General features: G+C 37.5%; 1 protein-coding gene across 2 annotated transcripts in view; it reads right to left on the bottom strand.

Moving 5' to 3' along the window:
• Positions 1–26319, bottom strand: part of AK9 (adenylate kinase 9) — a 70027-nt gene that overhangs the window by 32952 nt on the left and 10756 nt on the right. Inside the window, exons 5-23 of one of the 2 annotated variants that reach the window (XM_087718656.1) lie at positions 25778–25874; positions 24384–24496; positions 23724–23912; positions 22747–22866; positions 18874–18948; positions 18430–18528; positions 17422–17561; positions 17163–17343; positions 16010–16154; positions 14161–14280; positions 11241–11354; positions 10076–10230; positions 7688–7844; positions 7016–7130; positions 5308–5363; positions 4245–4340; positions 3262–3330; positions 2717–2794; positions 2065–2271 (exon numbers count right to left, since the gene is read on the bottom strand). In XM_087718656.1, coding sequence (XP_087574782.1) covers positions 2065–2271; positions 2717–2794; positions 3262–3330; positions 4245–4340; positions 5308–5363; positions 7016–7130; positions 7688–7844; positions 10076–10230; positions 11241–11354; positions 14161–14280; positions 16010–16154; positions 17163–17343; positions 17422–17561; positions 18430–18528; positions 18874–18948; positions 22747–22866; positions 23724–23912; positions 24384–24496; positions 25778–25874 — 2326 coding nt within the window. The remainder of the gene's footprint in view (positions 1–2064; positions 2272–2716; positions 2795–3261; positions 3331–4244; positions 4341–5307; positions 5364–7015; positions 7131–7687; positions 7845–10075; positions 10231–11240; positions 11355–14160; positions 14281–16009; positions 16155–17162; positions 17344–17421; positions 17562–18429; positions 18529–18873; positions 18949–22746; positions 22867–23723; positions 23913–24383; positions 24497–25777; positions 25875–26319) is intronic. The other variant, XM_087718657.1, reaches the window with a different exon arrangement.

Below are 26319 nucleotides of genomic sequence, written 5' to 3'. Positions count from 1 at the left end.
AGGTGGCTGTCTGAAGACTCCCGTGGTTCAGGAAGGATGCATCTGGTGTATCCTTTTGTGCAAAGTTCCTGCCTACAGTGGACATCGACTCTTTAAGTAGGACCTGTGAATCCATATTCATATTAACAGGTAGTACCTGATTCTAAGAGACAATTCAGCAGAAAAGCCATCAAATATGGCTTTCATCCATTCATTCATTCTCTTCAGATAGACTATAGTTAATAGTATCCTCTGATTTACTATGATTAAGTCCTGTTTTGTTCATTTATCTCTGGATGAAGCCAAACCAGCTTGTCAACATTGCCTTCAATTTCATAATCAAATGGCAAGAACACTTTTTCCTTCTTCTGCTGGCAGGCCATTAAAAAAAAAGTATATAAAATGTTCTATTTTAATACATGCTTTTTTCAGATATGAGTAAAAGAAGTCATGTTGATTATTCAGGATAGGGCATTGATATTAAAACAGCCTTTTTATTAAACCAATTAAAGGTTTATAGAATGTTAAATATTAACTTCTAATGATTTCTCTTGCTCTTATTGTTTGTTTTCTAAGTAGTAGAAGCATGTGTACATACAATACCGTGTTTGCCCCACGAAATATGGCCTTGGGCTTATTATAGGGGGAGGGCTTATTGTTTTGGGGTTGCTGGGCAGCTGCTCCCTTGCGAGCGGGCTCTTGAAGAGCCGGGCACAGCCTGGAGTGAAGCAGCCATGAGGTGAACACGCTCACGAGCAACCACCCGGCAAACCCCCTCTCCAGCCAGGCAGAGTTCCATGCACTGACCTAGGGGGTATCCCCAAGGCGCCAAGGCAGGTGGCACTTTGCCCGCCCCCCAGCTCCCGCAGCTTGGCACTTTAGGGATACCCCCTAGGACAGTCCATGGAGCTCTGCCTGGCTGGAGAAGGGGGTTGCACGAGCGCCTGTTCTGCCCCCAGCAAGCATGCTTCCCAGCCTCACCATGCCCTGGCCAAGCTCTCCTTGCAGAGCCAGGGTGCCGCAGCACTCCGAGCATAACTTCTTCTCTGGCTTCCAAATTCTAAAACTCGGCTGCCGAGTCTTCCAGCAGCGGCCGTTGTAGGAGTGCGCTGTATGATAGTGGGCCGGCTGCTGGACAGAGAGTCTTCCAGACAGAGTCTTCCAGCAGCCGGCCCACAACCATACAGCGCACTCCTAGAGCGGCCGCTGCTGGAAGACTCAGCAGCCGAGTTTTGGAGTTTGGAAGCCGGAGAAGAAGTTATGCTCGGAGTGTGGTGGTGGCGGTAGCGGTGGCGCCCTGGCTCTGCAGGGAGAGCTGGGCCAGGGCATGGTGAGGCTGGGAGGCATGCTTGCTGGGGGTGGAACAGGCGCTTACGCAACCTCCTTCTCCAGCTGGGCAGAGCTCCATGCACTGACCTAGGGGGTATCCCTAATGTGCCAAGCCGTGGGAGCTGGGGGGGGGGGGCGGGCAGAGCGCCATGTCCCTTGGCACCTTAGGGATACCCCCTAAGTCAGTGAATGGTGCTCTGCCTGGCTGGAGAGGGGGTTTGCCAGGCAGCTGCTCGTGAGCATGGTCACCTCATGGCTGCTTTGCCCCTGTGGCTGTGCCCGGCTCTTTGGGAAGCCACTCGCAAGGGAGCAGCTGCTCGGCAACTCCCCCTTCCAGCCAGGCAGAACACTACTCCCCAACCTAGCGGTATCCCGAAGGCAGCAAGCAACTTGAGTGCCTTTTCCCCCGGCTCCCGTGGCTTGGTGCCTTCAGGATACCGCTAGGTTGGTAAGCAGTTCTGTGCCTCGCCGGAGTGGGGGGTTGTCTGGGGGCTTATTTTGGGGGGTGGGCTTATATTTTTGGCAAGACATTAGTTTTAGGACAGGTCATATTTTTGGGAAAACACGGTACTATGATGTTCACCACAATTATAAGACATTATTTGCTTCTTCAGAAGTAGCTCATAATTTGTACAAGCTTGTTTTAACCAACTTTATTTATAATTTGAAGAAATTGTTAATAAAATGAAGCCAAAAACCACCCAAATCTCCTGAGGAAAAAATAATTTTGAAGAACAATGGATGTGAATTACGTACGTTGCATAGCTTGCACAGTCTTATTAAGCAGCATTTCTGGAGTCTGCCCATCAATCTCCAATTCAGTACTCTGGACCAAAAGGGATTCTGTAATATGTTGTTCTAATTTTTGCCAGTTATTCTGGAACTGGGTGAGCTTGTTTCTAAGTGGTTCTATTTCTACTGCATCTGGAAAACCATCTTCAGGATACTCAGGCATTGTGACTCCTAAACAAATCAAGTTGCATTTTAGGAAACAATTATGCATTAACAATAAGATGCTCTCTTATGTGTGCTGGCAGGACTTTCTTCTTGATACTCTGTCCAGTTCTTATGGAGCCACAATGGAAGACTTCACAAGGAGGAGGACTGAAAAACTAAATAGACCTGAGAGGACTTCTGCAGAAGTTCAGAAATCTGAAAGGGGGAGGGAGAAACAAGTGAAATTCCTCTAGCAGCTCAATGAAGAAAAAGTGAAAAATTGGATGGAGGAAGAATGAAGTATTCTAAGGAGGACATAACTGCAACATTAAACTGGGACAGGGCACACAACCAAAGTTTGTTTCAACTCTGAGTTTTTAAGAAAAAAGAATTTGATTATACAAAACCATTTGTAATGGGTTATTCAATGCAGACCACCCTGTGGTACCCCTTGACCCAGTCAACCACTAACCTAGTTCAGATGCCATACTTTTCAGGTGTTCGTATTGTGATACAGATTTTTTTTCACTTTCAAGGGGTTCTGTTGATTCTGTGGAGACCAGGAGAGAAACATTATTACTTAATTTTGCATAGTGTATTTGGAACATTAAGAGCTTTCAAAATATTTAAGAAATTAGCAGTTTTGATGTTCTCAGTATTTTCACTTTGTAGGCTTTGATTCTGAAAGTTTATCAAATTATGCCAGTAAAAAGAAGTTTTAAACTAACTAACAAATATATTAATTTGATGGTCATAAAAAATTAAATATAAATGGTGATATTTAATAGATACATTGGTGATGTATCACCATTGGTGATGTATCACCATTGGTGATGTATCACCATTGGTGATGATGATGATAGATTTAGAAGGCCATCAAATCACAAATGCTCATTGTATTTTTACATTAAAAATACAGTGAAAACAAAACACTAATAGTGACACAGGATTAAAGGAATAAAATAGTTGCCTCCTATAATGAACTATTACTGATATATACATACATATAAATCTAACCTGTCTTAGATTCTTCAGATCCTTCAGGTTCTTTGGAGTCATCACTCTTCACTACAAACTTCATTGTTTCTGTAAACAGGTATATAAAAACACTGAGGTTTCTTATTAAATGGATTTCCCCTGATCCATATAATCATGGTAAAGCTGAAAAGTATGCTAAGAAACCATAAAGTTATAGAGAATTGAAGATTATTAAAATAAAGCTATTGAATAAAAGTTAATGCAAAGTGTACAAATAAGGGAGATGGGCTAATTATATTATTATTTGTGATGTATAATTGCTCTGATGCAAATTGGATTTGAAGTTTAATAGCTGGTACCGAAGGAGATAAGCTGATTTTCACAGTCAATTTTTCCATTATGTAATGGAAAAAAAACTTTATAAAATGTTTTATTCTTTAGGTTGGCTACTGTCAGACTTTACAACATGGCCCCAGAGCAGGTTTTAGCTCTTCAAAAGCCTTGGCATTATCCCCACAGGTTCCATATTGTATCACAAAATTACAATTTTAAATGTGAATAAAGAGGGAAATTATTAATACATCATTGGAGAGTAACTATGGAGAGTAATATTATAATATTAGTAATATGTACTTTCTGTGAAATTTTAATTTCTTTGTGATCATTCTGCCCAATACATACTTAATTCATGTCCTTTGGATATGTAATTCTACAGGCCAGATGTGACTCTCAGCAGGAATAACTCACATATTAGTGTTTTAGATGTTAGTGTGCTAGTATGATTCAAATGACATCTTAGTTCTGTAAGTACATAAATGGATGTTTCCACATGAGAATTATACTTTAAAAACGTCTTAACAGACAGAAGAATACTATTTGTAGCAAGAACTTTGTCAAAGAAATTTGAAAAAGAAGACACTTTGCTGCCCTCAGATTTTCTGTAAGAGTTACAGACACAATAATGTAATAAAACAACTTGATGTTTGTCAGAAAACAAAGATAAATATCTATGATATCCTAACCTCCGGATGATTCTTTCCGTTTAGATTCAGAAGAATCATCTTGTTCTGGTTGGCCTCTTTCAATCCCGAAGCTACCTTCCATAAACTCTGCAGATTCTAGAAATGCAAGAAAAATATATTTTATGGAAACATGTATAAAGCAATTTTGGAATGCTAAGGTGAGACTTTACTGTACTATAAACAATATAAACAGTTTAGAAAGTCATGAGACAACCCAAAATTGGATCCCAATTTAAGCTTTAGAAAAACATATAATACAATCAGACAAGAATCATAAAATTACAAATAAAATCAGAGTTCCACAGTTCAGAGTTATAAGGAGTACTTGAATATCAATGAGAAGTCATCCATTTTCAGAACTTGGAATAAATGCTTGGGTTAGTCGTTAGAAATTGGTGGCCTCACATCTATGGAATTTATTTCCTGATACTGCTATGAGGCTCTTGCCCAAGCCATTCTTTTGTTTGATTTCTCCTAATACCCTTATGATGTACATCAGATGTCTTCCAGTTCCATTTTTTATGTTTTGGCAAGCCCTATTCATATACTGTGGGACATGGTGGCTCAGTGGCTAAGATGCTGAGCTTGTCGATAAGAAAGGTTGGCAGTTCAGCTGTTCGAATCCCTAGTGCTGCGTAATGGAGTGAGCTTGTCCCAGCTTCTGCCAATCTAGCAGTTTGAAAGAATGTAAAAATGCAAGTAGAAAAAATAGGGACCACCTTTGGTGGGAAGGTAACAGCATTCCGTGCGCCTTCGGCGTTTAGTTATGCTGGCCACATGACCATGGAGACTTCTTCAGACAGCGCTGTCTCTTTGGCTTTGAAATGGAGATAAGCACATACGCCCCCAGAGTCAGGAACAACTAGCATATGTGCGAGGGGAACCTTTACCTTTATTCATATACTGTATGAGTACGGTAAGCATGTTGAATGATAGGGACAAGGTCATGCCCCAGATTTAAATTCTTCCTTGTTTAGTAGTGCTTGTGAGTTTAACAACATGATTAATATGCATATTAACTTCATCACTGTAATAATTCTAAATACACAATTGTATTTTTTACCTCTGTCTTCAGCAGATTCCTCAGCTTGCAGTTTTAACATTTCTTGCAGTTCTCTTCTGCAATTAGAAGTTCAAACAATTTATTATCTATTTACCATAAGATGAGAACATAACAGATGAGAAGTAAAGATATATACACAGTTCATCTAATTATAAGTAAAACTTCTATGGGGATATGGCAGTAGCCCCATAACTGGGTGTCCAATTCAGCTATCCACCACTGGTGTTGCTTCATTCAGATCTTCTAGGGAACAAGAGAACACACATTGTAGGCAATCTTGCCCCATATAATAGTTTGCATATCAGCATCACAATTGCTGCAAGGGGAATCTTACCATCCCCACTGCTACAGGGCAGAGGCAATTCTTCCAGTATCACACCTAATTCTGTTCAGACAAGTGAGGCAAGTCAAAAACAGGTGGTTTGCTAGAGGGATCACTAATGGTCAGGCCACAAGAAGGTACCTTGGACCATTCCTCTCTCCAGTCATTCTTAGGTTTAAACTGGGTAGATGTTAATTGAATAGTTGTTTTCCAAACTGGCCTATGGCAGGCTGTGCATTGTCCTGGTGAATAGGGAGGAACTTGTAGTTCAGCATCCTTAACCATAGCCGAATGAGAGCTTGTTGTCTTCTAATGTGGGGTGGTATCAGAAGTGGTATTCAGCTGGTTCTCTCTGGTTTGGGCAAACCGGTAGTGGTGGCTGTGGGAGGCTTTGCCTATCCACCCTGATGTAATGCACCAGCACCATATGCGCGCTCACATTTGTAAACCAGTAGGGAAGGTAAATGAAACCCGTTGCTGGGTGGTATGATATTGCTAAGTACTGATAACCAGTGCACAGGAGTGGGATGCAATGTGCCAGGGATGATACGCATTGTTTTGCGGAGTTGGACATTAACCATTTGGATGTGGCCGCTGTTAAGCCAGCACGCTAGCATAATATTTAGCTGTGGAATAAACCAAAGCCAAGCCCATCCCAAAGGTACTTTTTTCAAGAGGCAACTGGACTTTCTGGTTTTTCTTTGAAGACGTTTTGCTTCTCATCCAAGAAACCATGACCTGAATGACTGAGAATCTCCATAGACAAAGCCAAGGCTGTTGTTTGTAGGACGTTAGCATCAGCATCGCAGGATGTTCCAGCCAGTCTGTTTAGTAAATTATTGTGGCTTTTCAATTTTGCAGCCATTTTTTCCTGTTGCTGGAAGGTTAATGATCTCGCCCAATGTTACTCCCAAGTACTTCAGAGAGTTATTACATTGTAAAATACAGTTCCAGAACTTTACTGAAGGCGGGTAATTTACTTGGCTATTGCTGAGGTGGAATGTGGCTACTTCTATTTTTGTAAAGCTTGGTTGGAGGCAGCATTTTTTTGAAGTAGAATTCAAACAATTCAAATGATAATATAACATGCATGAAAATGAACTGCAATAGTCCTGTATATAAATTATTTGGGGGGAAAATCTATATTGGTCTGCCCATATTCAGTCTAGCAGGTTATACCCATCTCAGTAAAAATAAAATAACTAAATCTGGACTGGGATTCTTAACAATTAGTTTACTTTCTGTAAAGGTAAGCCATGGCACAAAAGAATACCAATGGTGTGTGTGTGGGGGGGGGAGGGGGGGTGTTTGTAGACCAACCTTCATTGTAGTCTGTTTTAATTAAACCTCTATCTCCCCCCCCACCCCCACTCTCCAAATACTTGCTTTGCTTCTTCTTCCTCTTGTTTCTTTTTCAAAGCATCGTCTATTAGACTTTGCATAATCTGAGCATCAATTTCTTCTTTATTTGCTTCATACAGTCTATGCACTACCAGCTGTCCTGTAATACAACAGAAAACAATACAACAGAAAAGGGCTCACATCCAAGTACCACATCTCAGAAACTCTACAACTTTAAAAAAAAGATATATAATAATAATTAAGTGTATTAGAAACATTCTTTAGGCAATTGCTTTAAATGTTTTAAGAAATCAAAGATCTTTCAATAGCTGAATAAAATTAATTGAGCAGCTGAAGGAAATAAATAGTATATCACTATTTATGCTTCACTTTAATGAAAGTATGCATTAAACAAGGAATTAAACTGGTGGTAAAGTAGGATATAGTTCTTTTCTATGTTATTTGCAAGTTGAAACTGAAAAATCTCAAAAGCAGAGATTGAATCTCTAGCTATGTTCAGGCTTCAGGTTCCCTAACTTCTGATTGGCGATACTGGATGAGGCTGATGGGAATTGGAATCCAACAACAGCCTCCACATTTTTAGAAATCGAATTCCACAACTGGGCAAAAGAACATGTTGAAAACTTAACCACTTCAGCGATGATTAATACTTAAGTGACATTCATTTTATATATTCATGTCTAAATATTCACTAACCATTTCGTTCAACATTCTTCAAACATATCACAATATCAGGTAGGAGTCCTTTTTCTAACAAAGCAATCCAATGGTCCATTAGTGGAGGGAAATTATCCAGTACCCATCCTCCTTTACGTGCAGCTCCAGGATATCTGCTTGAATTTATCTTCTGTAACTGAAATAAAAGAGTGCAATGAGCATATTAAATGGTTAAACATGCAGACTGATAAGTGCATTCTTTAGGATAAAGATACATTTTTGAGTTCAGTTGACTGACTTGCATTAATTTTTCCTCAACAATAGAATTTTCATCAACTATTGCAACAAGTTAATTCATTAAAAAGTATGTTACATATCAGAGAGAGACAGTTACAAAGCTATGACAATTTGCATTTGCTAGATCAAACCTTTTCCTTGAACTCTAGAATAACTCTGTTATTCTAAAGACTCATTTTTTTGTTCAGTCCTTACATATAATTCAGATAACAGAATAACAGAGTTGGAAGGGACCCTGGAGGTCTTCTAGTCCAACCCCCTACTCAGGCAGGAAAACCTATATCATTTCATTTATCCAATCTCTTCTTCAAAAATTCCAGTGTTGGAATAGAAGTTGTAAATAGGGTTCCTTGCCTGAGCAGGGGGTAGGAGTAAAGGACTTCCAACGTTCCTTCTAACTCTATTATTCTATTATTCTATTATTCTGTTAAATAATTATCAAATAGTTGTAGCCTTACGTTTTTCTTGGGACTGTTCCAAGAAGATGTTTAGAGTTTACAAGCTTTGCAATACTTAATCCCCCCTCCCTCATCACACTTTCTCTTTTTGCTTTCTGATTATTAAAATTGGAACATTTAAATAAATGGCTTTTTCATTTTTCTTTGGATGATTCTTTTTAATTAAGCTAATATCAAGTACCCTTCTTGCCAGTGGTGAGTTATCCATTTTTTTACTACCAGTTCGGGTGACGCTTCTGCACAGAAGTGTCCAGGCGGGTGGGTGGAGGCTCCCGCCACCGCTACCACCAGTTCACACAATCTGGGCCGAACCAGTAGAAATCCATTTTTGCTTCTTGTGCCGGGAGTAGAAGAAGCAGAAATCCAGAGTGGGCAATTAACAGTGAAAACCTGTATTAGTTTGTTCAAGAATACTATTTGTCATGTTTATTCAGGCTTACTTGCACACAACTCTCATCCTCACTGCCTACCAGAATCACTCCAAAGCAATAAAATAAATATGGTTTACAAGCACAAACCCTTTAATTAATTAAAATATAATATTTCATGTGAAGATTATATTTTTGCGAATAAAGAAGATGAAGAAAAACATTGGTAAATAATACAGCATTATGTTGAATTCTTCTTGGAACACTGTATGAATCATATGTCTTATGTTTGGGACACTCAAACCATTTCATCTTTCTGGCCAACAATACTTTTATAAGTTGCAAAAGGAATGCCTATAGACCTACACATCCACATAGACTTTTTTTCTTTGTGGTCAATTGCATGTTAAGGAAGTGACATTTAGAGACCAGCATAACTGGAAACACTGGAATGAGAATTGCATTCATTTCGAGAAGTGTTGCAAATGAAAAGCGGATTTCATAGAGATTTAAAAACAGAAAGTAGGCAGTGAAATGCATCAGATTTACAATGAAAATTGCAGGTCCCTAGTATAGTGATTACAGGACATTTCAACATTTTTTAAATTAGAGATTTTGTTTAGAAATTGTTTAATCTTGTCTGATTCTTGGAGACTGCCTGGACATGTCCCATAGTTTTCTTGGCAGGATTTTTCAAAAATGGTTTGCCTCCTTCCTGGAACCAAGAGAAAGTGACTGGACCAAAATTACCCAGCTGTCTTTATGCCTAGGGCATGATTATACAACACAGTCTCCTGTTTTCAAATCTTTATCAATGCTTTATCCACTATACCAAACTGGTTCTCTTTAGAAGTCCTAGAAAAGTCCAAAATTTTTAATTAACAACATTCTTCTATATCAGCCCCCAAAAAATCCCTTGTAAGAAAAGGACATTACAAAATTCAAAATGTCTGTGGGACATAAAATATATCATATATAAAACGAGACAGGAGCATTCTAAAAATGAGCAATGGGGAACAAATAAACAACGAATTTTTAAAGGATATTCTCAAGCTATGAGAAAGTAGTAGTTTGGGGCATCTTAACAGGTCTAATTTTTTAATGGCAGATTGATTGTTTCTATGCCTTAGTGAAATTATTCTCTCCATGCAAACACTAGAATTTAGATTTAAACTAATCTGTGATCTTCCTTATAATGTTACCAAATTGGTAATGATTTTCATAATTTTAAATACATTAAATACCATGTTGGTTAATAGAAAGATCTTTCTATTGTGCCTTTCATTTGATCCTGGTGCTTTTACCTCTTCAATGGCTTCTTCTAATACGTCTGCATATGTTTCTGGTGGCAGAATAATTGGAGATAGTATTGCAGCTTCTATAGCGCTCTGGACTGCTTCTTGGATATCTGGATGGTCAAGAGGGATCTCCGATTCTGTTTGTACTGTTGAGATATCTGCTTATTACATAGAAAAAAACCCAGGCGTAAATATCCCAAAATGAAATGAACTCTAAAAAACCCTGTTAATATTACTATGAGGAATGGAAGCTTCCATTAGTGGAATAAAAGGGCCCTTTTTCCAAATCTAAACTGAAGGATTGCATGAACTTCTGAATAAATTTGATGGGAGCAGAGGGAAAAAGAAAAGGGGAAATGGCATTGCTTAAGCAAAATTCTACTCATTCAATGTTTGATAATGTTCTAGATGTTCTTTTGGAAAGTTTTTTTTAAATACCATACTGGTTTTGTTATGGATTGAAAGAATGTATTAGAACATATAGATTTCATATTTAAAAAAACATAGAAATGTACCGTATTTTTCTGAGTATAAGACGCAGCAAGGTTTTGAAGAGGAAAATTTTTAAAAAAAGTTTTTGCACTCTGCAAACCTCCCCAAAATGGCCCATTTTTTGCAAAAATTGGCCCATTTTTCATTAAAAAAGGACATGCATAGCCTTTAGGAAGCTTATAGAGTGCTCCTGGGGGGTGGGGGATAAAATTGAGCAAAAAATGGGCCATTTTGTGCTCATTTCTGCTCTCCCCAGCCCTAGGAGCTCTCTGAAAGCTTCCTAGAGGCTATACATGACCATTTTGGTGAAGGGGGTGGGGTTTCGGGAGGCAAAAAATGCTGTATTCAGTGTATAAGATGCATCCAGATTTTCAGCCTCTTTTTTGAGGAAAAAAGGTGCGTCTTATACTCCGAAAAATACGGTAGCTTGTTAGTGAGAAGGAACCTGGTCCAAAACAAGAACACGTCTGTCTTCTCCTATTACTCATGAGCCACAGGGAGCTGCAGCAGAGGGGTGAAAGAGCCACATGTGGCTCTGGAGTTGCAGGTTACCGACACCCACTCTAGTGAATTAGGGCAGAGTCAATCAGCATTTTTCTTGCATGTTACATTGTTTTGTGACTTAATGTATGCTTTTGTTCACATAACCATCACTATTTCTGCCTAATTTCTGTAATACCTATTTGTTCTGCAGACTGAGATACAGACATTTCTTCAGTGTCTTCTTCTTCTTCTTCTTCTTCTTCTTCTTCTTCTTCTTTTATTGCGCTCCCTTGTTTGAGGACACTGACCTCTAGATCAGGTATAAAGAGAAATAGAATACATTAAGTTATGCAGACAACATGTTTCTGTTGACTTACATGGTTGGTTCACATTGTACTCTAAACCAGAATGTGGTTTCTTTGATTTTGCTTAGACCTGCCACTGAAAAGAATTTCTCGGGATTGACACCAACACAGTAAGGAATACTTATGCCAAGAATCCGCATGGGGTAAAAACAGGTTATAGTTCTATTTGATTATTCTGGTGTAATTAAAAAACACACTGATGGATCTTTAAAAGTTGGTATGTAGCAGCAAAGCTTAACAATTGTTACTGCAGGACATATGCAATAGAACTTTAAGTTTTCCTTTTCTGGCTATGATATCACTATCTTGTTAAGTTAGAAACACAGTTGTTAGGTGAATCTAGTTTCCACATTGACTTTGCTCATCAGAAGGTTACAAAAGGTGACCACATGACCCCAGAACACTACAACCATCATAAATATGAGTCAGTTGCCAAGTGTCACATGACCATGGGGATGCTGTAATAGCTGTAAGTGTGGAAAAACAGTCATAAGTCATTTTTATTAGTAATGTAACTTCGAACAGTCACTAAATGAACTGTTGGAAGTCAACTACTTGTATCTACTTCAAAGGAACAACATTCCCAATTTTGGTAGAAAAGCTTTTATCAAGAGAATAATGCAGGAGGAGAGGGTTATTTTTTTTCCCTCCTGTGCCATAGCTTGCATATACTACAGAATCCTTTTTTCTCCACTGTTTATTAGATTTTTCTAAAGAGATGGGTAACATGCTTTTATAATATATATGGTAAGACATGCCTGGTCCTTAAATATTTGCAGCTGAGAAATAAAAAATGGGAGAGAATTTGAGAGAAAATTTTACACAAAACAAAACAAATGAATTTTAGCTAGCAAAAGTTTAAGGAATGTTGATTTACACCACACTACAACAGGTGATTACCCAGAAGTAAGTCTCATTGAATTCAGTGGAATTTAATCCTAGAGAATTGGAATGGGATTGCAGACTTAAATTCATATCTGACTGCTTGAACCAGTTGGGCATAATCATAAATCATAAAATACATTACATTATATGTAATTGTGCCCTCAAAATGGACTTGCATGGAGCCGAGGTGGCGCAGTGGTTAAATGCAGCACTGCAGGCTACTTCAGCTGACTGCAATTCTGCAATTCGGCTGTTCAAATCTCACCGGCTCAGGGTTGACTCAGCCTTCCATCCTTCCGAGGTGGGTAAAATGAGGACCCGTATTGTTGTTGGGGGCAATATGCTGACTCTGTAAACTGCTTAGAGAGGGCTGAAAGCCCTATGAAGCGGTATATAAGTCTAACTGCTATTGCTATCGGATCTGCTTTCAAATTTCAGATAAAATAAAAATAATTCTATTATCTATTGTATTTTATTTACTGTTACATCATAATTTTTCATAATTATGACTATCCTCCTTTGATATAAGCTAAAATAATTTAAGCATGGCATATATTTTCTCCTTCTTCCTTCATATACTAGAGGAAAAGACTGGCCAAGTGAAAAATCACTTACAATACAATACAATAGCAGAGTTGGAAGGGATCTTGGAGGTCTTCTAGTCCAACCCCCTGCCTAGGCAAGAAACCCTAAAGCAGCGATGGGGAACCTTTTTTGGCTCGTGTGCCATAAGTGGGGGGAGTGCAGGGGGGGTCATGTGTGGGCGTGCCACACCCATAATACAATGTGTGACCCCTCCAGTGCGCATGCACGCACTACAGGCACTCCCCCCATTTTTTGCATGTTTTTTTTGCCCTCCCCAGGCTCCAGAAGCTTTATAGGAGCCTGGGGAGTGCGAAAAGAGCCCCCCGCCCATCCTGGAGGCCCTCCGGAGGCTTCAGGAACCTTCAGAGAAGCCTCCAGAGCAGTCAAAACAACCCTCCGAGCAAACCGGAAGTCACTTCCGGTTTGCTCGAGGGTCGTTTTGAGTGCTCCGAAGGCTTCAGGGACCTTCAGGAGGCTTCCCTGAAGCCTTTGGAGCGCTCAAAACGACCCTCCGAGCAAACCGGAAGTGACTCATATTTAAATGGTTGTCCACTAGGATTCCAAGATCCCACTCACAGTTACTACTATTGAGCAAGGTACCACCTATACTGTACCTGTGCACTTTACCTGTAATTTATTTAAATTTCAATTAAGTGAGAACAAATCAACTATAAATCATAATCTCAGGGCTTGGATGATTTAAATAAATAAATAACTCCTTGGCCTCTAGCATCATAGGGAACCGTGGCAAAAGTAAAAGTGGAAATAAATCTTCCATTTTTCATCTTATTTTCATAAAATAAGGTAAGAAAGGATGTTTGTGAAAAGTCTGAACTGTTACTTCATATAGCAGTAAATGATGGTCTCCTATTATTTTTTAATTAGATCAATTAATCATTCATTGCAGTACGGTAAAATCTCAGCTTCAGGATTGGGACCATATTGAGTGTAAAAAAATCTACTTACAAATCTACATGTACACATAATGCTTCTGTATCAGAAAAAAAAAGATTCTGTCTTGTTTGATCAGTTCATTTTGAACATGCAGGCAGATTCTTTTACAAATGAAAATATCTCCCCCCAATTCCCCATTTTATCATTTTACAGCAATGGAGAAATAATGCCAGGTTTATAGCCATATCAAAACAAAATGTATCACATTTTCTGACAACCTAAACAACTGGATACCAAGGATGGGGCTTACTTCACTATGCAGGGAGAGCTCTGCAGGTATAGCCTATTCTTCTATAGAATGTATGAAAAATCAAATTCTTAGATTACCTTTTGGGCTAGTAACTGTTGAAATACTGGTCAGCATTGAACTTTTTTCCTCTGTGAGAATGTCCTCCTCTTCCTCATTTCCCAGTTGGCTGTCACCAAACTCTCGGTTAAATAGTTCAACTATAAAAAAAATTAACATAATTAACATGAAGTACTCCTTATATTAAATAAAGATTTCAGACAATTTCAGAAGGTCTTTACATGATGGGCATTTAACAAATTACATTTGTTAATTGATAAGTTATTTGTAACCTGCATCTGCATAATAAACTTGTCTTCCCTACCTCCAGTTCACCTCGTTTTAAATCTAGCCGCTCGATGAATCTGATGACATGAACTGCATCTTGTGAAATCTTATGCCTTTTAATAACATTTGTCAGCTAGAAAATGTGCTAACAGACACTATTTGATTATTATTTTTTTGCTAGTTGAATTTGCAGTTGTTTTAGCTGCCGAACACAAATAATGGAAAGGAAATGTTCATGATTTGGAAGTGATAGAAACCAGAGGTGGGAATCAGCAGGTCTGACCAGTTCTGGAGAACTGGCAGAGGAAATTTTGAGTAGTTCGGAGAACGGGTAAATACCACCTCTGACTGGCCCCGCCCACATCTATTCTCTGCCTCCTGAGTCCTAGCTGATTGTGAGGAAATTGGGATTTTGCAGTAACCTTCAGCTGGAGTGGGAATGGAGATTTTACAGTATCCTTCCCCGGGATTGGGGCGGGAATGGAGATTTTACAATAGGTGCACCAAGTCATGCCCACCAAGCCATGCCATGCCCACCAAGCCACATCCACAGAACTGGTAGTAAAAGTTTTGGAATCCCACCATGATACAAACCCTATGTGGAAATGTCCCTGGTTTAATCAATTTATGAAGTATATGCCACCCTAGCCTTACAAAATTACTGTTCAATCTTTCCTCTAAAGAAAGATTAGTGAAGATTATGTTTGGTTCCAACAGAAGAGAATATATAGAGAACAGGGGTCCCCAACCACTGGGCTGCGGCCCATTTAGAACCGGGCTGCGGAAATGGCAGGTGAGCACACAGGTGCATGCAGCTCCATTTGTGCAAGTGAGGGGTGCCCATGCATGCTGTTGCTCATGTAAATGGAGCTGGGCACACATGCGAAACCATCCCCCTTCCATCTATCTGCCATTAGAGTCAAACATGTTCTAACAGAGTAAAAACTGTTGGCAGAAAAACTGAGCTAAAAGTTGTTTGGCAATAAAAAACATATGGTTGGTTGGTTGGTTGGATGGATGGATAGATTTTTATACAGCCAAGCTCCAGAGAAACTCCTGGTTGTCGGTATATAAAAATGATAAATAAGATTTAAATATAAAACCAGAATAAATAACCAGCTCAAAAATATATTTTTCTCAAAAATATTCAATAAATACTTTGTACTGAAATAACATACTGTATTAATACTGATAGAGTAACATGTGGTGTCTGTGACTAATAATACTAATATAATGAAGGATTGAGCTAGTTTTGCATTAATATTTTATGGATATATCCCTTTCTTCAAAAGACATTACTATATTTGTTTTGATAATTTTAGAAAATGTTATAATTTTGGTTGTACTTCCTCATCTCTTCATTATTTTACCTTACCAAGAAAATATTTAAATGTTAAAAAAAAAACACATCCCAATGGAGGAGAGAAAAAAAAAAGACCTAATTCTTCTCATTTTAAATAGCAATTCACTGCTTGTAGTCAATCACTGCAGTGTTCATTCTTTTATTCAGCAAGTCCTTGCAGAAACATTCTTACATAATTGAATTGAAACAAATATATCTGAACTACTGAGTCTCTTAGCTTTGACATGGAACCGTCTCACCTTGTTCCTTCATTTGCTGCTCAATTTCCATTTTCTCTTTCACTCTGGCAATGCCTACCAGGATTGCTTCAGTTCGGGTCTGCTCAATGAGTTCTAGTCTTGCTTGTTCATAATGCGTTTTTAGAAGACCTTCCATCTCAAGAACCTGCAAAAAACCATTGAACATGGTGTCTTAGGGCGGATGAGGCAGATACATTGCTAGTTTGTCCAGTTTCTTTCTTCGTCTCGCTCTCTCATACACACACACGTTTCATTTTCCAAATTTTATAGTGAAAAAGAATATTTCATTTTTTAAAAAAATTAACCTTGTTATATTTGAATATGAAGACATTATAGAATGTCATTTTTTCCCTGTATCAGAGGTGGGTTCCTATCGGTTCGCACCGGTTCAGTGGAACCGGTAGTGGAAATGGCGACTGGGTCTCTGAACTGGTAGGGATGGCATGCTCGCCATGCCCTGAACTGTTCTCTGGTCGCCGTGACATCTTTTTTTTCATATTTTAAAATGTTCTGCGCATGAGCAGACCTACTCACCTATCCACATAATCAGAATCAATTGTGAGAGAATACTTTTGGCAATATAGTGTATTTATAGGAAACTGCGTATGCGCAAAATTGTGCGTGTACTGAACCGGCAGTAATGCCAGAAGAAATCCACCCGTGCCCTGTATGCTTAATTTTGTGTGTGCACATTCCCAGAGTCCCCTTGTAGGGGAAATGGGTGGCATAAAAATGTAATAAATAAATAGTATGATAGCAGATACCCATGTAAACTTCCTTGATCCCTAGAGAAGAGTTGATATAGAAACATAATAGAAAAATTAATTAAAGGTTTTCTAAAATCTTTCACCACTATTGCTTTTGTCTGGTGCCACTTTTAAAGCAAGAAACTTTGAATTGCCATTTATATGGCTCAACAGAATCAAGAGACAAAATAATCCAAGGAAAATTTACCTGGCCTTTAATAATTGGTCTCCCAGAATAATTAGGAATACAATTCCAAGTTTCAGTGATATGTATATTCTTTGTGGTTCTGTACTAACCTCTTGGTTGTTAAAGTCACTGTGTTTAAGAGTCTTCTATTTAAATAAGATATTCTATAAACAGGCACTTTGAGATTTTGATACTAAAGTGAATTAGTAAAGTGACCCACCTTTCCTTGATAATGGTTGGCAAGCAACTCACACAGGGTTGTTTTCCCAGATAATGGAGGGCCCAATATCAGTACTTTACAAGGTGGAAGAGGCATAGGTGGAAGCAGGTAGGAACGTGGATTCAGCATGAATTGTTTCAATGCCTCTTCTGTAGAACACAGGTACATCTTACCTAAGAAGCTACAAAGAAAGCAAAAATACAGAACTACAGCCTTAGAAAAATGGATTTTGTATTAAGGGTAACGAAGGTCTACTTACCTAACAGCATTGTCTGCAGTTCCCGTGATAATCTCACCATCTTTTAAAGCCACAGGACATGCTCGGCCCCATTTGCTGCGACGCCATCGATGTCTAGGTCCTACAAGTTTATAGGATGAAAGCACCCGAAAAAGTTCACCCTGAGGGCCAAAATAAAGAAAACAATGGAAGCCCTTGAAAAACATATTGTACTGAAAAGTGATGAGTATTTTATCATCCCATATTTTCAAACATTATGTCACTAATTTTAACCATGCTACTGAAGGTTAAAATAAAAGCCTTCTCTACTTGATTTACAGAGTCAGCATATTGCCCCCAACAATCTGGGCCTTCATTTTACTGACCTCTGAAGAATGGAAGGCTGAGTCATCCTAGACCCGGTCAGAATCGAACTGCCAAGCTGCAGCCAGCCAGCAGGCAGCAGAAGTAGCCTGCCTTACTGCATTGTAACCACTGCGCCACCACGTCTCAGTGTTGAGACGAAAGGTTTACACATAAGCTCTTATCAGAAGATACTGTGATAATTTTAGGATTTTTCTTAAAAATGAAATGTGGGCATATTTTACTTATATAGCCAGTTTGGTGTAATGGTTAAGGCATTGGCCTAGAAGCCAGGAGACCATGAGTCCTTCTGCCTTAGAAATGAAAATCAGCTGGGTGACTGGGCCAGTCCCTCCCTCTCAGTCCAACCCATCTCATAGGATTACTCTTGTGGGGAAAATATGAGGAGAGAGTATTAGACATGTTTACTGCCTGATTTAAAAAAATAAATAAAGGCAGGATAAAATAATATAAAAACAAATAGCACACAATAAACAATAACAATAGAGGAATGAGCAATCCCAATAAACTGCTTGTCATCTGTATCTAGGGCATTCTTTGGACTTGTGCAATATGCGTTAATCTGCTATGAGTAAGAAAAATCTATTATCAACATTTATAGCAACATTCTTTTTAATATGACTGTATGCTATTTCTACTGGCAACACATACAAATGTTACACTTACATTTTCCAGACCATCTAACAATTCTTCGTCTCCACTCTGAAGCTTGGTTATAAGAGCTCCATTTCGTTGACCCATGGATTCAAGGCGGGCTATTACTGACTGAGCAAAACCACATAACAGTTTGTGCATAAAGTATCTTTAGTTAATATTGGCCAGTTTGAAAGAGTATTTCAGTACAATTTTTTAAAATAAACAATTTGATCAATAAAAGATAGCAGGTGGGAAATGTAATTATCTGCAATTTCTAAAAGGTTATTAATAGATACATTAATATCATAATAATACCAGTATTATCAACATATTGAACTGTCTTGAACATATAGGATAGAAACAGAGAACTCATTGCCAAGTTGTAGAAACCCTGTTGCCTTAAAGGAGGCAGGGTTGAAACTGGAATAGGGTTGTATAATTGGCACTGAAAGTAAGTGTGTGTTGCTTGCTTACTTTAAAAAGTTCATCTGCATTCTTGTTTCCATCCAATTCAAAAAGATACTGAGAGTCCTGCTCAGCCATTAATTCCTGAAATTTTAAAACAGAAATATGACTGAATATATAGATTGGATTTGATCCGGATCCCATGGCTTCATATGATTGCACTGACATGTCTGGGGGGAAAAAAATCTGTGCTATTTTTTTGACATACCTTTTTCTTAATATCTAACATTATTGTAACTGTAATGCTTACTTGGCAAGGAATGTGAGGACAAACATAACATCACTCATAAATACAATTGAACTTAATGCAATCCACAGGCCAGAATTGCAGAAGTTCAATTGCACTTGTGAGTAAAGACAGTTTAGAATTTGACAAAGAAGAGATGTCGGGCTGGCAGAGGAGCCATATTCTACCTTATCCACATTGTCCATATTATATTTCTTGACTGAGGACAATATTGAATTTATGGATCCATTCAACAACCAGTCCCTGTAGCCAGCAAAACCGCTCTAGAACCAAATGCAAAGACTTGGCAAGCAACAGCTCTACGGTATGGCTCCAAACACAAGCTTCCGGTACAGAACCACTATCCGTGCCTCCCTATTTTTTTGATAAATGCACATGGACATATGAAGAAAAAATGAGATTCCTTCCCAAATGTATAAAAGAGATTCAAGGCATTTTAGAATATAATTGATTTAAAAAAATATTTTATATGTTGGTTCCCGTAGTACTAATATTATGGATTAGATGAAACCATGATTGCTTTCGTCCTCCTTTTGTTTTTAAAGCAGATGCCTAAATAAGGATCCCTGTCCTCTAGTATCAGATGAGGAAAAAAACCTTTTTTAATACAGTAGTACTATCACTGAAAATTGAGATTACAAAGATAAAAACCTAATTAAAAAAATAAAAGAATAAGAAAAAATGGAAAATGTAGAGGAGAAAACACAATATGTCGACCTAGCTTTTGGGCTCTATGTCACATTTTATGGTTTCGTATGGTCTTCTACCCTTGCCCCAACATTGCAGTTTCAAACAATCCTCTAGTCAAGATTGAAAAAAAATCTGTAATATTGTTTTTTTAAAATATTTTTTTTAATTTTTAATTTTCAAAACAAACACAACACATAAAATCTTCCTTCTTTACATACTGTAAAAAGTGTATCAGTTCGTTACAAAAGGCTTTCGTGCATCTCTTCCACAGTCATCAAGCACAATTCCTATTAACTCAAGTATTTTGACTCAGATATTTATACATGTTACCATCATCATACCTCCATTTTCATTTGACTATAATTGTTTAAACCCCCCTCATCATAAAATATACCAAGATTTAATACATAACCACATACTGGCATTTCATTTACTATTTCTAAAATCCTCCAATAACACTGAATCCTTATGTCCTATTCTAGCTAAACATCCATAATATTTAGTAACAAATTTTTCTAATTCTCTTTTCCAAATCACTGTTTACAATTTACATCCAGTTTCCTTATGTTATACACATACATACATACATACATAAATACATACATACATACATACATACATACACGTTATCATTATCCCTCCTTTATTTGACTATATCCTGTATCATAATATTTTCCTCCCTAATAATCAAGACTTAACTGAATCTAACTTAGTTCTTTTTTAATTAACCTTTATATATATAATCCAAAAAAATTTCTAACCTTCCTTTCATGGGTACCATTCAATATTCATATCCAATTATTACTTATCATAACACTACACATTGTATACATTATTATCATTATCTATTATTTATTTAACAATATCTATTGTCACTAAATTTCACTAAGTTTAACTAGTTTTAAATTATACACTTCCATTTATCAACCTGTATCTTTCCAGTAGCAAAACAGTCTCATGTCTTCTGCCATTTGTGGTGTCAGTCCTCTAATCATCTCCTTAATCAAGTTTGTATGGACTCCTCTTAGCAACTCCGTGCTTATAAAATCTCTCATGTAATTTCGATGCCCTTCTTTGTGTTTCCTAAATCAGCTTATCTTTAATTGTCAGTAGTGTTATCAATGATGTTGCTAATAAAATTTCTCTCTTTAAATCCATAAATTCTTTTGTTTTTTCTTCTTCTATGTCTTGCCATCTGGGGTAGAGTTCCCCTCCATTTAATTCCTCTTTCAATATTCCACACTTTCCATTTCCAAAAACAAACCAATCACCATAAATATCAGCAAATTTAATTTCTTTATGGTCATTTTCCTCTTTGGTTTTTAGGATTCTAACCTCCACTTTTTCCACTTGATAAACATCTCCAACTTCTTCATCATATTTTACTGTTAGATGCTCTAAGTCTTCCAACTTCTTCTCTGCCCTCTCAAATGTGTTTGATAATTTCTGAATTTTTAAGAATATCTTTTGCAGGCTTAAAGTTTCTTTCTGATGTTGAAATTGTGCCATTATCTCCAGCTAACAAACACTGCTGCTCTAGCTTGGAAGGTTTTTACAAGATTAAGCATAGATTCACAATAAAGTTTTATTTTCACTTTTCTCTGGTTGAAGATATACTTCAAAGGGACATCTGTATGCTTTTCTTCTTATCACTCTCTATAAACAAGCAGTGAGACCTTGGAGTGCCAAGCCAGGATAGTCAGTAAGAAAAGTAAAAGTGTTTCATTTCCATTACGCAAACTTCCAGCCTCTGAGTAGCAGTGTTATTGTTGCAATTTTCTTTGTTTCTTTTTGTATCTTTTTTGTATTTCAAGTTAAAAAAAGGTCCAATTCTTGAATGAGTTAGAAAAACACCCAGAGTAATGAAAGAGGAGAATTTTAGTCCATAGGTTACAAAGAATAAAAAAAAAAAAAATAGAAGAAGAAAACTTAATCCATTCATTTTAAAAGGCTTGCATAAATTCCATCCATGAACATAGCATTTAAAAAGTAAGATAACCTACTGTCCAAAATCATTCCAAACTTAATTCCGCTGCTTATTTCTTCTGTTCTCCAATTTAAATTAATTTTAAGTTTTTTATAGGCAGTCTCTTTTAAAACGGTAAAAATTCCTCACCAACTGGAAACACTTTTTCTTTCCGTATCCTTCTGTTTTGGAGCCGCCCCAACTTCATCAGCCTTGGCTGGATTTTTTGTCACCAGCTTGAAGAACTTCTCTTGCATCGATCAGGGACTTTGTGATGTCCCTGAGATCAGCAAGACATATTCTTCCTATTCACCATCTCTGTGGGACGGTTTAGGTCCGGTTGGACCACCCAGCGGCAAAAGTATTGGCTGCAGTCTTGGAGCATCGAGACCGCACGTCCATATCATTGCGGCGTTGGCTCCTCCTCTGTAATATTGTTTCTTGCTACTTTGAGGAAACCATACTTTACTCTTCCCAAAAGAGTAAATATTGTTTTAATTTTTTTAATGGCATTCTTTCCCAAATCCACATACATAATACAGTCTTATGTCACCCAGGTTGGTCTTAACTCCTCCAAAAATATTAGGTTGGGCCACAATCAACAAGAGTCCATTTGGATAGTGAGTTATACAGTATATAAATTTTATAAATGAATAAATTCCATGCTTAAAGTACCTTATAAATTCAGCCAACTGGGATTTATTCAATACACTATTATTAGTAAAACCATGCCTTGTTGTAATATGTAAAACTAGGTCTTAAATGTTTATGGATCATAATAAGAAGTTTAGTACAATGTGCTAAAGATGAACATTTGTACTATCAATATAATGTAGCTCATGGATTCAGGAGACAGTTATCTAAGCTTACTAGCAATAATAAAAGTTACAACATTGATATCTGGTATTTTTTCATTGCTTCTTTTCTTACTTCTGGATGTTATGGCTAAGAAGTACAAAAGGTATTATCCTTATCTTACCTCTAGAGGACGGAGCATAATATCTTTATAGAGTTCAATTCTCTTTTGTGCATTTTCTATAAAATCTTCTGTCCTTTGCACTAAAGTTGGCAAAATTTCTGACAACATAATTTGATCAGCCTAGGAGGAAGAAAAAAAACTCCTTTTTAAAAATACAGTAAATACATATAGAAAGCTTGATTCTACCTCCCACTCTGAATGTATAAAATCAGCAATGATAAATATTAGCTGTATGCTCAGCAGAACAAAATTGCTGAATACAATTTTCAAATGTCTAAAATGAAATTGTGGTTGGCTTAGTTACCGGTGGAAATGAACCTTTAATAAAACTTTATTCCTGAACAAATATTCAATTCCAGTTACTAAAATTGAAGTAATTTGGAAGCTTTTTAAAAAATATATATTTTTTCCTGCTGGAGTCCTGTTGAGGAATTCTGAGATAGATAGAATAGATAAATAGATAGAATGGATGGATGAATGGATGGGAGGGAGGGACGGAGGGAGAGCAAGATGGAAAGGAGGGAGAGCATCACCTAAACAAGGCTGCTACTTCTGAAGAATGCTGTTCCAATGCTAAAATTGAAAACTGCTAGTGCAGACAATTTTATACTTGGAATGGGAGAAGACCCCAAACAGTTCTTTGCTTCAGCAGCCCAGCCAAATGCATTAGGTCTGGGTCTTCAAAGTAAGACTACAAAGTTCAAATCTAAATTGATAAATATAAAGGATTAGTAATGCTGTTAATTAAAGACATAGCTTTAACATGTACAAATGGCAATGGATTTGTTTTCAAAAATGCAGCATGTAGAATTAGGATATTATGTATAAGTGTTGTACAACTTAATTTGACAAACTTTATTAAAGAAGAATGTTACATTGTTTAACAAATATTAAACAATGTCTTTGTGAATGATCTTTATGAATGATCTTTTATTTGAAACAAATAATTGGCTTTTTAGAAAATATGGGAAAGCTACCTCATTTGACTCCTCTTCGTCTTCTTCCTCTTCTGCTTCCTCCTCTTCATCACCTTTACGTGGTTCTTTCTTCTTTTTCTTACGCTTTTCAATAATATCAGGATCCCATTCATCTCTTTTAAATACATGTCCTGTGTCAGGCTGCTGTCTTTGACCAGTGATTCTTTGGCACAAGTCATTGTTAGGACACTAGTGGGAGAAACAGATCATTATGAGATGGAAATTGTTCCAAATCCAGTAAGATAACTTCGTAACTCTTCTTTCTAAGATCTTAGAAGAGAGCTTTTATTGCTCATGTCCTGGTAGTTTCTTTTAAAACTATTAAAAGACAGTTGGCAACTATTTTTATGACAACGGGTTTAAAGGAGACAAGGATAACTTTATGAAGCATAATTTGTAAAGGTATGAAACCCATATATAAAATAAATAGATTTACTACCGTGTTTCCCCAAAATAAGATGGCATCTTATTTTCTTTGGACCCCCCCAAAAAACAGCTAGGGCTTTTACAGGAGGTCTTATTTTTTTGGAGTGCAGGAGGTGGCGAGTGCGAACATCTTGCGGCTGCTCGGCCCCTTAACTGCAGCTAATCCAGCAAGGGCTAGAAGTTCTGTCTCTCTAGACACCTGGAGATGGGAGAAGGGCTGTCTCTTGTGCTTACCTTAATATTAATCAGAAAATCTGGTTTAAATTTTAAATTTTTAATCACATCTATTTGTTCTGGTATAGACATGAAATCCTCAGAAAGAGAAGGGAAATCAGAGAGAACATAACCTGCAAGGGGGGGGGGGGGAAATGCAAATATTTTTATACAGTACTTAAAGATTCAATGCTTACTATTTATTCTACAATAATTATAGAATGACTCTGGGTCTTTCTTCATTTGTATCTAATCACTGTACAACCAATTCCTGGAAACATTTTACACTGCTATGTCTTCATGTTGTCTTCAACCAACAAATAGCTTTATGTATGAAAAGAGTGTTTTCCCCTTAGATCAAAATAATAGAGTAACAAAGTTGGAAGTTCTAGTCCAGCAGCAGTTTCAAGGTATGTCAAATCTGATGTACAGTATTTCCATGCCTATGCTATTGGAAGTCCATCTGATAAGTTGGGACAGTAGAATCAGCCTGCACCTACTGGCCCCTTGAAATAGGAATGAAAGTACACTCTCTCCTCTGGTCTCCATATATGCTTTACTACACTTCTTATTTTTCTTCCTAAAGGAAGAGGAGAGGTCTGGAGAGGTGCCCAATTTTGAAAGAGCAACGTTCTCCTGTAAAACCAGAGAATCTACAGTTTTCTTCTACAACTTTAAAAACTTCCACTTTCTTCTCTAATTTCATTTTTACCAGGTTGTTTTCTTTTGTGTACTATGTACGCTCAAGTTAGCAAATACTGTAGCTAACAGAAAAATATAACCCCCCACTGCCTTACAGAGCCACCCGGACTTGTGTGGGAATTGGGTGGCCTCTAAATCCCTCTCCCCTCCCCTTTTCAATCATTTGCAATTCTCCGAGACAAGTTCCTGCTATTTACTTGGCAAGGTTTTTCAGAAGTTGTTTGCCATTTCCTCCTTCCTAGAGTTGAGAGAAAGTGACTGGCCCAAGGTCATCCAGCAGGCTTCATGCCTAAAGCGAGACTAGATCTTCAGGTTTCCTGGATTCTAGCCTGATGCCTTAACCACTACACGACATTGCCTTTTTAATTTCTTCTGTTAAAATTAATCCAATTTTTGGAGTCTGCCTGGATAAAGTCCCTGAAGTTGTCTTGGCAAAATGTTTCAGAAGTGGCTAGCAATTACCTCCTTTCTATGGCGGATAGAAAGAAACTGGCCCAAGGTCATCCAGATGACTTTGTGTCCAAGGCAGGATCAGAATTCAGTAGCTCCTGGTTTCTAGCCTAATGCCTTAGCCACTATATTAACTGGCTTTCTAAATCCCATACAATCCACGAAACAAACAGACAAATAAATAAGTCAGAGCTATATATTTCTAGGGGTTTGATGATCTTACTTAATAGATAATGGAAAAAAGAAGATGCAGCAACCCATACCGAAGTGATTAATCTCTGGTGATTCCAGCTTGATCATAAGCATCTTTATCACCAACTCTTCTGGCACATCTTGACCTTGGTAAAGCAGATCCTTACACTTAGGGAGAACAATGTAAAATATTGAATTGCATTGAGAATATATAATAGGGGATATATAATTAATATGCAAAGCTGCCTTAGACTATACTAAAAAAAATTATCCAGATGCTCTCAATATTGCTTCTTTTATGATCCCACAAATCTTTGCTTCTCTCTCTCCCTCTCTCCCTCCCTCTCCTTTTTTCTATTTTCTTTTATAGCACCTCCTTAAGGATAAATTCTTTTACTTTATATTATCTGCTGCATCGTCTTACGCTAGAGATGCTAAAAAATGAACCTACCGGTATATGGAAAACATGTGGTCTACCACTGAGCTTGGTACATTGCCTTTAGTTCAAATCCAATCAAATTGCAATACAATTCAAAGTTGTGAGCTGAAGTGAGCTTTAACTAATAGTGCCCGTCGAAAGAATTATAAATTCAGTAAGGAATAAAATACAAAA

This window comes from Thamnophis sirtalis, unplaced genomic scaffold (assembly GCF_051295495.1).
Source record: "Thamnophis sirtalis isolate CommonGarterSnake01/CBP01778 unplaced genomic scaffold, rThaSir2_p1.2 scaffold_6, whole genome shotgun sequence".
NCBI classification, from domain to species: Eukaryota; Metazoa; Chordata; class Lepidosauria; order Squamata; family Natricidae; genus Thamnophis; species Thamnophis sirtalis.
Note: the sequence above shows the minus strand (reverse complement) of the source record. Positions and strands in the feature narration are given on the sequence as shown.